At 33.1% G+C, this 15247-nt stretch overlaps 1 protein-coding gene across 1 annotated transcript in view; it reads right to left on the bottom strand.

The window, feature by feature from the left end:
- CAPN7 (calpain 7) overlaps positions 1-15247 on the bottom strand; it is a 35960-nt gene that overhangs the window by 12779 nt on the left and 7934 nt on the right. Inside the window, exons 3-12 of the mRNA XM_011386884.2 lie at positions 13668-13825; positions 12710-12777; positions 10597-10797; positions 8749-8835; positions 7690-7816; positions 6853-6938; positions 5569-5662; positions 4871-5017; positions 3422-3528; positions 2397-2517 (exon numbers count right to left, since the gene is read on the bottom strand). Of these exons, the coding sequence (XP_011385186.1) occupies positions 2397-2517; positions 3422-3528; positions 4871-5017; positions 5569-5662; positions 6853-6938; positions 7690-7816; positions 8749-8835; positions 10597-10797; positions 12710-12777; positions 13668-13825 (1196 nt within the window). The remainder of the gene's footprint in view (positions 1-2396; positions 2518-3421; positions 3529-4870; positions 5018-5568; positions 5663-6852; positions 6939-7689; positions 7817-8748; positions 8836-10596; positions 10798-12709; positions 12778-13667; positions 13826-15247) is intronic.

Raw genomic sequence — 15247 nt, 5'->3', positions numbered from 1 at the left:
AATGATTAATTATATATGAGAAAAGAAAACCTCAATAAAATAAAAAAATGTGAAAAAATATATAAACAGAGGAAATTACTACTAAACTTTCCAGAAGCAGGCCCCAGGCATCACTGACATTCAAGGACACTAAGATATGGCTGTAGGTTTTGTTTGGGTAGAGAATCAGCAATTCAGAGGGCCTTGGAAGGGGGAAGAAATGCTAAAAAACGAAAAAAAGAATCTGCTTTATAATAAAACATTCTACTTGCAAAGTTATTTCCAAGTGGCAGTAAAAGAAAAGCCTTGGATAGTTTCAGAAATCCATTGGTAAGGTATGTCTGGACTTAGAGACAGCAGCTTGAAACTGAGATGTACCTTCATAGTAGACTATGGAACATCACTCGGGAGGATACAAAAAAAAAAAAGACTCAAAGGAGGACTGCTGAGATTAAAATGAAGATTTTAGAATATGCGAAAGGTTAGAAGCAGTCAAAAAGGATAATATTTTCACTCAAGATAAGAAAATCTTACTAACTGAAGAATGTGATGAATGACAGATGACTGGGAGTAGATTTAGTCAAAGATGAGGCGTATCTACACAAAAGAGGTTCTGGAGACAAATGCCTGAATGAGATAAATACGGAAATATTTTTAAATAGAAGTCAGAACTAAGGAAGTATCTCAAAATAGACAAAACAAAAACAAAGAAACCCACAAAAATGATGAACCCAGAAAACTCTTCAAATATATACTCCATCAGAAATAATGAAGAAAAGCTCCATAAATTTTAACACACATGAAGAAGCCTTTAGGCAAAGATCAACCATGACTACAAAGAGTTCATGGAAACAAAAGGAAATTGAGGCCAATTCCACAGTATGAGATGTCTGCTCAAGCTGGGTCAGTAACTTTCATAGAATTACAGAGTGATTGTGAGCATTATCACAGTGAAAAACCCGTCACCAGGCCACAGTTTACTCTATCTACACATGTTCTAAAATGCCTTAATCTTTACAGAACAATTGCCATGTGGAATTCATACTGTGTGAATAATGCCGATTTTTCACTAAAAAGGCTGTTATTTAAAATTCTTACTTTATTGGCATTCAGCAATTTTTTAATGTTTTTGGTTTCAAGTCAAACCACAGGTGCCTATTTTTCTCATAACATGTAATCTGTCTAGTTTCCTCTGAAACATGAGAACAGTCTTATTATTCAAAGTAAATGATACAATATTCACAGAAATTTTCCTCAAATTCAAGCTTATTTCATATTGACTATTTATCTAAATTTAAATCTTTTGCTACCACCTCAATATTGGTCATCTATTAATACCTACCTTAAAGAATGTTCTAACAATAAAATTATATGTATATAGTACTAAATGATAGCAAGTTATTCTTAATGTTTTGATTGTTTATGGCAAATTACATTATAAAATAAACAAACCTCAGCTTATTCAATTTCACATAAATTTTTATGTTTTTTTGCTTTAAGTAGTCAATTTTTATGCCACTTTTAAAGAAAGACACAATTCTATATAGTATGGCAGGGGAAGGGTGCAACAATGACTGGCTGATTTAGAAAGCCCTGAGATTATAAATTTTTAAATGTTGCAGCAGGTCCCTGCTGCCTTTATAATTCATACAATTCCATGTGCCACATAAGGAAATCAGTCTAAAACACACTGGTGCCCTGTTATTGTTGACTACTACTTTTATCTAGAAGTTAATGCAGGGAAAACTGAAAGACACTGCTAAACTTTCTAGTGACTAGACAGCTTACATACCATACCAGTAGAGAAAGGAGTCCTTCTTTAATAAACTTTGTATTTTCTAATCCATAGACCAGATCTATTTTTCAGTTGAAAATAATCAATACTTGAGAAGAAATAAAGTCAACCATTCTAACATCTGGGCACAGAGAAAGGGTCTGAAAGGCCTGATAGAATGCAAGGGCTGCTACGAAGAGAAACACCTGCAAACCCATGGGCATGTTTCTTATTCATAGGTGTCTTATTATTATTTTTTGGTCCTTTCACAAGAATTTACTTAATGTCTACTATGCTCTAGAGCCTAACGTTGTGTTTGACCCCCAACACCAACATGCAGCCCAGAATTCTGAGGGCTGTGTATTCACCTTAACTCTGCTAGTTTTATGGAAAAGAGAAAGAAGTATATATTTCTGTTCTGTCATCAATATTTATGCTGTCAATGTCATTACATTTCCCATCTTTTTATTTCATAATTCCTAGTGGCAGACTGGTCAAGTTGTTTAATCATTTAGGTAAAATGATTCTAAAACGTTACTAAACCTTGATTTGTCAGTGTTCAAAAGTCTAAGACATCATTTGGGAATCCTGCGATGTCTTATTAACAAACAAGAAAAATAAGAGAAAAAAATTGAAGGCGAACCTTGAACTCTCTAATGTCCAAAACAGCATATGCATGTGTGGGAACCAGACCCCATTTCTCTCCTTCAGCTTCAGTCATCATTCCCGTTGATGCAGTGATGAGGACATCCCCTTTGTGAAACCTGGAATGACACCAATAGACAAAGAATGAAAAGAAAACTCATTTGTAATCTCCGATCACACCATCTTTCTTTTAGTCTAATGGTCCACATGAAAATTTCCACATAATCTGAATTTTTTTCTAAAATAAGGTATTCCCAACACCCCCTGAAGAACTTTCAATAAGAAGTACATTTCTGTGCTCACTTTGGCAGAACATATATTAAAAAAGGTATACTTCCATTTTACAGCACATCTGATAAATTACTGTCCCACCCCAGTTTTAGACAACTTAGATCTCAGGTAGAATCTTTTCAATGAAAGAAGAAAATGCTAAATTTTCAAATGATTTACAAATAATGATGAAGATGTGAAATGCCAAATGTACTTCCCCCAAAACAGTATCATTTATCAAATCGCTGAGTTTTCTAGTGATTGTATATTATTGTATAGACAACTTTCCAGACCCTATATGTTAGCAATGATTTCTGAAGTGAAGGTGGCTATATCCACCCACTGCCTTAGTCTGTGAAATGAACTAGGAGCTAACAGGCACTCCCACACTATATGTAAATTATCCGTTTAAGGCTTAAGTTTATCTTCTTTATGTTCTCAGACTTCTCTTTTCTCACCTTCCTCAACTGGTAAGTACTAAGAAAGTACAAAATAATTTTCCCATATCACATACTCCTGATTCAAGTGTTTTAGATTACCTATAATTTGGACTAACTGTATATCCTTCAGTGAGGATAACTGAGGGTTGGTTGCAGTAAGTACATAAAGTGAAGCTTTAAAAAAAACCAATTTCCCTAATAACTGAAAACGACAACCTCTGCAATATCTATTCTAAATAAGGCATAAAATTAAGATTTTTTTTTTCTTACCAAAAAAAAAGAAAGAGGGAGAGAGAGAGAAGAAAATGTTTACCTTTGATAAAGCATTCTGAAAGAACTATCCTTACTGAAAGTTTGGCTATCTGAATGCATGGCGATCCTTTCTGGTATCCACCCAGTCAGTGCATGAAGATCAATATTCTACAATATAAACACATTTCAGGACTGTGAATTATTTTTTTCAAGCTCTTAGATACATCCCCAGGGTACTATTAAATCTCATAGATTTGATATAATGATTTTGAAAGAAATAAACCAGAAGGTAGTAAGTTGTTTTCTATCAGTAATACATTTCTTATTTAACTCAAATTCCTACCTGGATTTAATTTAAGAACAAGCTTATCTTTTACTTATAATCTCTGCTGCTTTTCCTGAATATAACAGAATGTTTTACAGATAAATAACGATGAAAACTCAAAACATTTAACAGAAAAAAGTGCTTTAATAATGACAATCATGTAGTTCACCATTTAATGGGTTTTACAATATGATAGTTATTTTTCTAATGTTTTACATATATTCTCATTCTTTCTCTCTCTGAGCTACACCGGGTAAATTAACATGCAATGGATCAGAAAGCTAAACTAAAAAAGTATTTGAAGGCTAGAGCCATTGAGCATGTATACTGGGAAGAAATTTTAACATCCTACTGCATTTAACTGTGACTTATGCATTCTCTGACTAGCATTACAAGAACCAGAAGAATGAAGGAGGCTGAGAACTAGACAAGAAAACTAGCCAGGTATGAATGATGGTGATTTTCATATATTAATTATACTACTTAATCTTTACAACACTGAAGGTGGGTATTATCCTCATATTACGGACAAGTGAAAATGCTGAGAAAGGTTAAATACCATTTTTAGGGCCACAGGCTGGTTACTGTCATAATTTGGTCATGCTAATTTCTGGTTTAACTTATACAATAAAGAAAAATGATACCTCTATTTTACAGGTTAAGTCATGTTAAGGTTGGGAAAAACTAAAAAACAAAAAAAATCCTTGAATTTACAAATCAAAAAATATATATATATATAAGGATGACAATATGACACATCCCTTAGACCTGAAGAGGCTTGTTTGGAAAGGAACACTGTTTAATTGATCCTTATCCCAACATAAGAGCTGACACATACATTTTAGGCTTTCTTGAATACCAAATCTATACAGGAAGTCCTTGAATAACACAGTTTCTTTATAACATTGATGAGATGCCATAGGAATTTAATTCTTATTTATCTCAATTATACTGGATTAATTATACATAATTTTGCTTCAAGTTGTAGAACCTATGGAAAATATTGAGAACTTAATTGTATGATGTGCTAATCTTAAAAAATATGTACTCCCATAATAAAATCAGCATTTTTCAGGGGTTCATAATCTGTTTTCTTTTCCTTTAAACAAAAATATCATCTGTAATTTTTCAAATTTAAAAAGTCATATTGGTATAAGTCTGTGTCTGGATCATCTTATTACTTACTGAATTAGATCCTGGGAAATCATATCCTCCCATGACTTTCATGTATGCTTTTTCAATGAGAGAAACCCATAATTCACTTTTGTTGTTAGAATAAGAACAGAGTAATTCTCCCTTATGATCGACAGGTAATTGGTCATCAATTATCACCTGGAGAAAGATAACATTAATTTTTTTAGGTGGTACAAAATATTTTAAAATCTTCTCTATCAAGTAAAACCCACCTTTCATACTGATAAAGTGAAAGGAATGCTGTCTATTATTAAGGTAATGACTGACAGTTTCCTATTTCTAGAATCTGATTATTTAAAAATATTACATGATCTTTTATTCAAGTTTACAAGCTATTCTTCCTGTCAGGTGATAACCTTGAGCCAACTCATTAGATGTTATTATGACTCTACCATCAAAATTATTAGGGATTCTAAAAATGTACATTATATCTAAAATAATTACTTTTTGGAACTTGCCATAACTTTTCCCAAAACCATTAAAAAAAAAACAACTTTATATTCGTCATGATTTTTAATTATTAACACATTATTGACAGTATTATGTATATTACAAACCAACTAAATGTTTAAATGTCTACATGTTTTTTAAATGTTTATACAAGCAACATTTCTTAATGATTCTACTCAAGGTTCAAAGGTAGGGAAGGTAAGAGAGAAGAGGTTGGGGTGGGAAGAGACATTATTCACCTTTCTTGGGACACCATTGAGGTGAAGTTTTACCATATACTTTCCACATGGATTGTACTCTGGCTCACCATCCTTATTCTGAGGGTAAATTATGCTTTTGTAAAAAAAAATATTAAAATATCAACATTAATATTCAGTAGACATATATTGTCTTGGCAATTTTATAAAAATAAACAGAATATTTTTCTATAGTAGGCCTAGAAAAAGAATTTTACCCTAATCAAAATGCTTTTTAAATGTAGATAAATGAAGAAAATATCTTATGAGATTACACAGCAAGACATAAATTTCACAATATTCTGAAAGATGCTCAGTTTTTAACAATATACTCTAATAAATCATCTTTTAAGTAGATATATTTTAAGCCAATTAAAATAACCTACTATTGGCCCCCAAAAGTAAAGAGCATTTCAATTAATTCCAACTAAGGCAACTAACTACAACTCTGACAGACGTTAGCACAATTATGATATAGTTACACAAAATTATCCAATAAGATAAAAACAGTATCAACTGTCTTTCACACACTGCATATTATATTATAAGGTCTGTTTATCCAAGAAGGCAAAAAGCTTGAAACTAAGGTCTGTCTAATTCATCTTTGTACTTTCAGAACTTAACACACCAAAACACTCAGGAAAAATTGTGAAAAACTTATGATGTTTAATTATTATAATGAATTACTTTAAGCCAAAAAAACTTTTAAAAATTGAAAAAGTAATTCAATAACATTTCAGTACATTTTAAGCAGTTCTAGCCAACAGAAAGGTTATTTCATATCACATTATTTTATATTACTCTATATTTTAGGTTAAAGAAAGGTAAGATTAATTTTAATAATAGTTTATTTAATCCAACATATAAAAATGAGATATTCTCCAATTTCACATTTTTTTGTGCTGTTTTCAAAAGCTGATGCATTTTAGACTAGTCCATCTCAATTCAGACTAGCCACTTCAAGTGTTCAATATCCACATGTAGCCGGCTAGTGGCTACCACACAGTAAATGCAATTATAAATAAACATGACATGATTTTATTTTGACCAACTTCATCTATTTCAAAACATATTTATTCTGTATATATTAACTACATGTGTATACATTCTTAGACTGTTTCGGTAAATCTGTTCACATTCACAAATCATCTGCTTAACACGCAAGGGCCATAATATTCTGAGTATTATGCCCTCTTCATTTTCTGTCCATAAGGCCTAAGTTTTAAATTTCTATTTAAGAGGAAAACATATGAAAAGGGCTAAAGGGACAAATATATAAAATTTTACCTGGTAATCAACTTCTTATTAAACCGTCTTTCATAAGCTGCACTGATAGCCAGTGATGCCACAAAGGAACAATCTGATACTATTGTCTGTTAATAAGAATTTATTAATATATTTCATTCATGTAATTTCAACATTACCACAATATTTAACCACTGCATCTAGCACCTGACTTTTTATACTAAATATCCTGACTATTGCTTGAGTAGGGGAATATAAATAGAAATGCCACATGGCCAATGTGCACGTATTTTGGTCAAACAAATCCTAGAAAAACCAAATAAAGTGTTTCAGCGAAGCATTCCTTACATGAATAAAAGCATACGCACTGAATCACACTGTTTTTAATGACAAAAAATTTAAAGGCATTTTTTAAAGTTGGTTTATTATAACATGACCAATTAAGATAAATATGCCTATCAAAAGATTCTTAAATCATAATATTTCAGGATCATTATTTTTATTCTAATGTGGAAGACATCTGTGACTTCAAAACTTAACTAAATGTTTGCAATAAAGCCATATTGTGATTCCAATAATAAAATGTTTTAAATAAGCCCAATATCTATCTTTTATATCTATTTTCTCACCAAGGTGAAATTCAGATTGTCAACTTTCTCACCTGCAAGCATGTATCAATAAATAGGGTCTATATAAAAATCTGTGATTGCTCAAAAGTTATTCATACTTTTATTATCTCAGTATTTCTAAGCTGAAGTATGCACAATAATTTTTCCAATTATATTCATATTTTAAAAAGTCTAAGAAAAAGTCAAATCTATATTTAAATTACTTTAAAATGTTAGCTTTCATATAAAATTATACAAAATAAATGTTTACCTGCTTTATGCTGAAACTGGACACAGTATAAATCATTGTAGGATTGTTGGTGAGGTCTTCTGGGCGTACCCATTTGGAAAATGTAGCTTTTTGTTTAGGTGATAATGGCAGCTTGCCCAATCTATCACTAAGGTAATAATAACAAAATTAAAAAAAAAATAATAAAATTAATCTTAAATGATGACTCAAAACCAAAATTAAATTTCTTAGTTTTTGTTTTTGGTATAGTGATCATAGCTATATTTATGTCATCTTAAAATAATTTCCTGGTCAAATCTGGCTTTTCACACTTAAACACAAATCCAGTCAATCTGCTCATACTCCTCAATTAAAAAAAACAACAACAATATAGATAACTGAAAACAAAAGAGCAACCTAAATTCTTTTATAGTCATTTATTTTTTTCTTTTATACTTATTTTAAGAATGTAATTTCAAAGTTTAATATAGCATGGTCACATTTGAGAAATTGAGTTTCATTAGAATGGAGCCATTAACAATACAAGCTGATTTGTTCAAAAGGACCTAAGAAGCTACTCATCTCTATGCTGGCTCTTGAGAAACTCTGCAAGGCTAATAATGAGAGTAGTTAATTACTGAGTAATGACCATATGCTAAGTATTATGCTAAAGTACTTTATATACACATTACTCATTGAATCTGCAAAACAATTCTATAAAAGCAAATATTTTTGGGAAATACTTAAAGTGATTAAATAACTTGCTAAGAAATAGGAAACTGGTACTTGAATCCAGGTCTCTGGTGCCAAATGCACCTTTGTATCCATTACCCTCTACTCACTGTGTGTTGGCAGTATATTGTATACTATTTCTCTAAAATTGATGTGCAGCACAAAAGAAAAAATATCTACCTTTCTTCAAACCTCTTCTAGAGCAAGGGCAACAAATCTATGCGTTTCAAAAATTTATTTTTCATTCAAAATTTTTTATTACAAATTTTAATTTGAAGACTATGAATTTAATTGGGCTTCAGAGTATGGAGAAAGTACTGAAAAATTAAAATGATCTTGGAAGTCAAAATTTCAATAGTGCTTACTTACCAGAAAGGCATCGGATAGGCAAAACGTTCCCTCAGGTCAATATTCATGAAAGGAACATATTCTATACCATTTATTTTTGATGTTGTCCTATAAAAAAACAAACAAACAAAAATCTAAAGTAAACGTTCAAGTCTACCTTAATTATCAAACTTATTTAAACTCCTTAAAATTTAAATGACAAGGTATAGTACTAATAAAATTAAACAATCTCATGCTGTTGATATCATTATTTGGACAAAATTTTCACAAAATAGTTTAATACCAGAAAATAAATGATTTAATTCAATTTACAGGAGTTATTCTTTTAAGACTAACATCCTTCACAACAAAATGGTCTCAAGACAGGACTATACTACAGGTATTGAGAGTGTCCTTGACACTAAGATGCAAAGTGAATTCTATCCTAAGTCCAAAGGGAGAAAGCAAATGCTTATTTTGGGATTTAAAAAATATGACATTTATAATTCCGGAAAATATGTTTTTCATATTTTCTGGGTATGAGTATATAAAATGGGTAGTGGAAGGAAGTGTCATAAGTAACAGCTATAGCCTCTTGACAAATTAAAGAAACATGGTTTGTAGAAGCTTTGCATATTTCCTTCTTGTTTTGTGTATATACTCATTTGTACATGTTAACTATTTCCTTTCCCTCATTTTATTTAGAAGTAGCTGCAGGGTAACTTCACAACTTAGTCTCTAAGGTAACAATATTTAGGGAGACTGTGACTGAATTTGAGGACCAACTAATACAGTAAGTGATGGATACATTGACTGTGTATCATTTTGAAAAGATGGGAGTTTCACTTGTATGGATAGCTACATTTTGTTAGGCAGAAATACAGTTTTGTTGTAGCATGGAACTATTCAAATGTGTGCAGAAGGGAGCTTTTGGATGCTGAGTAGCCCAAGTGTTAGACTGTTATTAATTTATTTTCTCTCAACTCCAAAACCACTCCTTTTAAAAAATCTTGCTCTGTGTTGTGCTGGTTCATATACAATTATTTCATGCAAAGAGAGCCAGACTAGTAGGAGTAGAATTAAAATCTACAGCAGGAAAAGAAAGAAAAATGCCCTCGGGCGGCAGCTACATAAGAAAGGGCCCTTTCGACTTAATTTTAGGAAATTAAAAATGAGCAACTACATGACTTGCACAGCTCTAGGCAGACTGGATTTCTTCCGGAGACCAACTGAAGAACAGAAACAGTGGCTCAGAGATTTATCCCATCTATGCTGGCTCAGAATGCAATCAAGGATTTCTACATCACTGTTGTTTTTGCATTTTTAACATCTCTGAGGCTCTTCCGGACACTGAGCTGGCTTCCTAGAGCAGGGGTTGGCAAATGTTTTCTGTAAAAGGCCAGATAGGATACAGTTTCAACTCTGCAATGAGGTCTGTCACAAATTCTTGTTTTTTGTTTTCTCTTTACATCCCTTTAAAGAAATGTAAAAACCATTCATAGCTAAAGGCTTCCCTCTGCTGACCCCTGGCTTAGACTATTTCAAGGTAACAAATTTTCCCCCCACTTGGGCTCTGGTTACAAAGTTGCACACATGACTGACTGGTCTGCCATAGCTCTATTTAACCCCCTAAAGTTTAGTGCTCTATTTTGAAGAGTGCTAGGATTTTCAGAAAAACATGTCTAGTAGAAATGCTAACACTAAAATATATTAGCACAAGTTTTAAGAATTTCAAGTAGTGACTATATGACAATACAATTTATAATTATATAATAGAATTACATATAATAAAGATGTGAATATGACTCAGCAAACTTAATGAGAATAAAATTACTTGCACTAATTATGTTAACAAAATTGTTCATTAAAATGACTCATAAACTGATTTACCTGAGAACTTCTATTTCTTCTGCTGTATATCTCTGTCCTTGTGCATCGCATGACTGTGGACTTATAAATGGCTGAGGTCTTTCGAGGAAAGGATTAGTTCCCAGTGGAAAATGTGCTCTCGTCGGAGGTGGCTTTGGTTTAATATTCGTCGACTTGATTTTACATAATGGCTTTGTTAAAGGCTCACTCAATGCTTCTGCTCTATAATAGAGAGAAGTACAGAAAAAACTGTTCTAGTTTTCCTTCTCACATTTAAGTTTTCCAGAAAACAAAATTTACTTCAAGAACCAGTCAAGCATTCTTAATGTAAAATTAGTATATAAAATCCTTACATACTAATCAACTGTTTACTTCTTATGCTATTCCCAAAGGTACTTTTGTAATCAAATTTCCGTTGGCATTAACTGAGCACTTATTGCTTGTCAGATACTATGCAAGGCAGGGGAAATACAATAATGTATAAAACGCAATCCCTACTATTAAGGTGCTCAGAGTTTTGTAGGAAAAGAAAGACAACTGCACCAAAAGTGACAGATAATAAGATGGAAGTACTACATGCTGGTGAATGCACAGCATAAGATATCAACTTAATGAACTGCGGAGAGAAGGTGAATCAGGGAACGTTTTTCTGAATTGATATTTGAGCTGCAAAGAAGTCCACCTGGGGAAGCATTCTAAGTAGAAAGAACAGTATATGCGAATGTGCAGAAGCATGAAACATCATAGTGAGGATAATTTCAAAAGAATGAAGTCCCTGTGAATAGTGCAAATGAGAAGCAGTGGGAGATGAGACCAGTGGCAGGGGTTGGATTACAGAAAGCCTCACATGATAGTCCAGAGAATTCTGAATTTGTTCTGTCAAAGAACAAACAAGTTAAAAAACAGAATTTCTTAACCTGAGGTACATATATGAGCTACATGTACATGTAGGAGTCTTGTGAAAACATTGAGATTATATGCAAAAAGTATTATGTGCATTTTTCTTAGAGTGGATCCTTAATTTTGAACAGATCCTCAAAAGAGCCTATGACTGACCCACCCCTTTGCACTTAGAATGCACTCAGAGAATACTGGATGGGTTATCTTCATAGGTAATAAGCTCATCTATGATTCTGACTGGTGAAAGAAGTCAAAATGGAGACGATAACTCTGTCCAGTGTTCATCTCTTCGTGAATTTGGAAAAACAAAACTAAAGGTTAGATGACAGTAATGAAAAGGAGGGATGACTTTTATACCTCAGTAAAAAAAGAAGAGCTGGGGATGGTACAGCTACCTAGTCAGAGCCCCAAAAGGAGATAATTTTATGAATTTATGTTATAAGCACACTTTTCCTCTGTCTATAACACTCTTGAGGAGGTATAATTCTGGTGTGTAAATCCACTCATTCTTTCGACAAGTTCCTGAGCACATACGTACATCTAGCACTCTGCTATGCGCTTGGTTACAGCACTGAACAAAACAGACAAAATTCTCTGTACTGACAGAGCTTATGTTGAGGGGATGAAGGCTGGAAGGGACACAGACATTAATAACAAACATAATACTGGTAAATTACATATGCCTTAGAAAGTGGTAAGAGTTATAGAAAAGAATATCAGAATAGAGTAAGCAGGGTGAAAATATTGGAGGAGATTCAATTTTAAATAGAATGGTTAGGGTAGGCCTTATTGAAAAGCTGACATTTGAGCAGAGTTGAAGGAGCTACACACACTGTATAATTTGGGGTATGTGTACGGCTGTAAGCTGGCTCATTCTCAATTTTTCTATTTTTCGTGTTAGCTCTAGAAAGCTCTCAGAAAATTCTCTTCTTTGGAAGTCAGATATTACAGATATAACAGGAGGTAAATCTTCCATTTCAAATATCATAATCATTTTTGTGTCACACACTCATAGCAAAAGCTAAACAAAACATTTGATTGATTTCTTGAATTTAAAGCAGGGGACTAGGAAGGAATAAATTCATTCAGAGGATGAAGGTAGACTTACTGTAAATCTCAGGTGAAAGATGGAGGTCTGTCTACAAGCTCTACCATGCATTTAGATAAATCTGTCACATTTAAGTGACACATACACTGCCATCCATGGATAAGAACTTGAGTGACCAAAACTCACCTATCTAGTGCCTGTCGAGCCAACTGTTTCAGTTTATTTTGCAGAGTTTTATCAGCAGTTTCGTAAGACTTAAGAGAAAGAGAGACACATATTCTGAAGCATAATTTTTAATTTGCTCGATCCGTGCTATTTCTAAGCAAAAAAATTTACAATGCAATTATACTTTCTGAAATTATGAGAGAATAAACCAAGACATTTTATTTTCATCCTTAAAAGTATCATTTAAAGTACTGTTGCAAACTTGAGGCTGAGTAAGCTTTAAGACCATCTAATGTGGACAAGTGGTAACTGGAACACAACTGTACAACCATTGTGTGCCATGGAAGGCTGAGCAGCAGGAACTTCAGAAGACCAGGACTTATTTCCAGCCTCAGGTACCCACAGAAATCAGGCTAGATGGTTCCCCTGAACAAAAAGCCAGTGCTCTGAACAGTACTGAGACCACACTCTACCACTTCACCTCATACTCCTGTCAAATACACTGCTCTTAGGCACTGGATGTCCTTTAAAGCTACCAGTCCCAACCAGGGCTCCGCAGAAAGCAGTAAAAACCACTCGGCATACAGATTTTACATTGCAAATTAATGAAGCTCTCTCAAAACACTACCTTATTTTTAGTATTAAAATTGGAAAAAAAAATTAAAAAAGGGGTGGGGGGAGTTATTCTAAATTCATAGATTTGTAATGGCAAATTCTTCCTGGAAAAAGTTAATTCTAGTTACATGTAAAAGGGTTAAAAATTGGAATTTGTAATTTAAAAACAATTGCCTAATCTTAATACTGTCAAATTTTTAATGATGCTAAAGTCTATTATCAATTTTTTATTCTTTAGCATCTTTTAATGAGTAACTTAGTTACATTTATAATGATACAACTAGAAATGTTAAGTAAACTTCACTAATAAGGGGAGAAATTTTTCAGCATAATTCCACCAAACATAACTTGTAGCTATACATACGGTTTTCAGACAGAGATCTACGGCTTCTGTATACAACTCTATAGCATCTTCAACATTTCCTTTTTCATCTTCGTCAAAAGCTTGTGTAACAAGGAAGTGGGCACGCTCCAAGTCCAACTGATGTTTTGATTTCAAAGGATCAGCTCTCTTTGACTGAACTGGGATAGGAATAAAGCCACGGAGAAGAAATGTTACGTATATGTATATCCAGAAAACGACACATCATTTTAATACATTTGACATTCTTTATTGAAACTCTATAATCTTTCATTTAAAAAGTTTAGCGTGGTAAAAAAAAAAAAAAATCCTTTAAAAAATTTCCCTGTATTTTCTCTTCCTATCAGCACTTCCTTCATTAAAAAAAATAAAACCCAGAAGTCCTCTTTATATTTCCTCCCTACCCAAAACAAAAATTGGAAAATGCTAAAGAAACTCAATTACATTTTAAGGTAATTAAAACTTTTTTTTTGGTACAGACAATAATCGTGTAATATATTTATACTAGGCCCTGATGATAAATTTCCTGCTGTTTTCCTATTTTTTTCCTTGTTTTTACTTTGAAGTGTTTCTGTTTGTTTTTAATATAAAGATATACAAAGGACTTGTATCCAGAATATATAAATATCTCTTACAACTCAATAAAAAGACTGTTCCAATTTAAAAATGGGTATATGATTAATTATACCTGTGATCCAGTCAAGTTGTGTCAACTTGACTGGATCACAAGACAGGGTGCCCAGGTATTTGGCTAAACCTGACTTCTAGGTATGTCTGTGAGGGTGTTTCTGAATGAAATTTGCATTTGAATTGGTAGTAAAAGCAGACTGCCTTCCTTAATGTTGGGGGACACCACAGTCCATTGAGGGCCTGAAAAGAACAGTAAGGCAGAGAAGGGAGAATTTGCCCTCTCTGCCTGACTGCTGAACTGAGATATTGGTCTATTCCTGCCCTTGAACTGGGAATTACATCATTAGCTCCCCCTGGTTCTCAGGCCTTCGGATTTGGACTGAACTATACACTGGCTTTCTTGGGCCTCCAGATTGAGGATGGCAGATAATGGGAATTCTTAGCCTCCATCATCGCATGAGCCAATTCATCACTATAAATCTATATATACTATTGATTTGGTTTCTCTGGAGAACCCTGACATACAACAGGTAAAGGATCTGTACAACCATTTTTTCAAAGAGGATATTCAAATGGCTAACTGGCACATAAAAAGATACTCAAGATCATTAGTCATCAGGGAAATGCATATCAAAACTATAATGAAATGTCACTTTACACCCACTGGGATGGATAAAATAAAAAACACAAAAACAAGTGCTGATAAGAATGTGAAAATGGAACCCTCGTACGCTGTTAGTGAAATTATAAAATGATGTCGCCACTGTGCAAAGCAGTTTAGTGGTTCCTCAAAAACTTAAGATTTCAAGCTACCATATGACCCAGGAATTCCACTCCTGGGTATATATCCAAGAGAACTGAAAACATATGTCCATGCAAAGACGTATAAACAAATTTTCGTAACAGCATTATTTACTAAAGCCAAAAGGTGGAAACGAGCCAATGTCCATCAA

Source organism: Pteropus vampyrus, unplaced genomic scaffold (assembly GCF_000151845.1).
Source record: "Pteropus vampyrus isolate Shadow unplaced genomic scaffold, Pvam_2.0 Scaffold1, whole genome shotgun sequence".
Taxonomy (NCBI): Eukaryota; Metazoa; Chordata; class Mammalia; order Chiroptera; family Pteropodidae; genus Pteropus; species Pteropus vampyrus.
The sequence above is the reverse complement of the archived record's forward strand: the minus strand, read 5'-3'. Positions and strand labels throughout refer to the sequence as shown.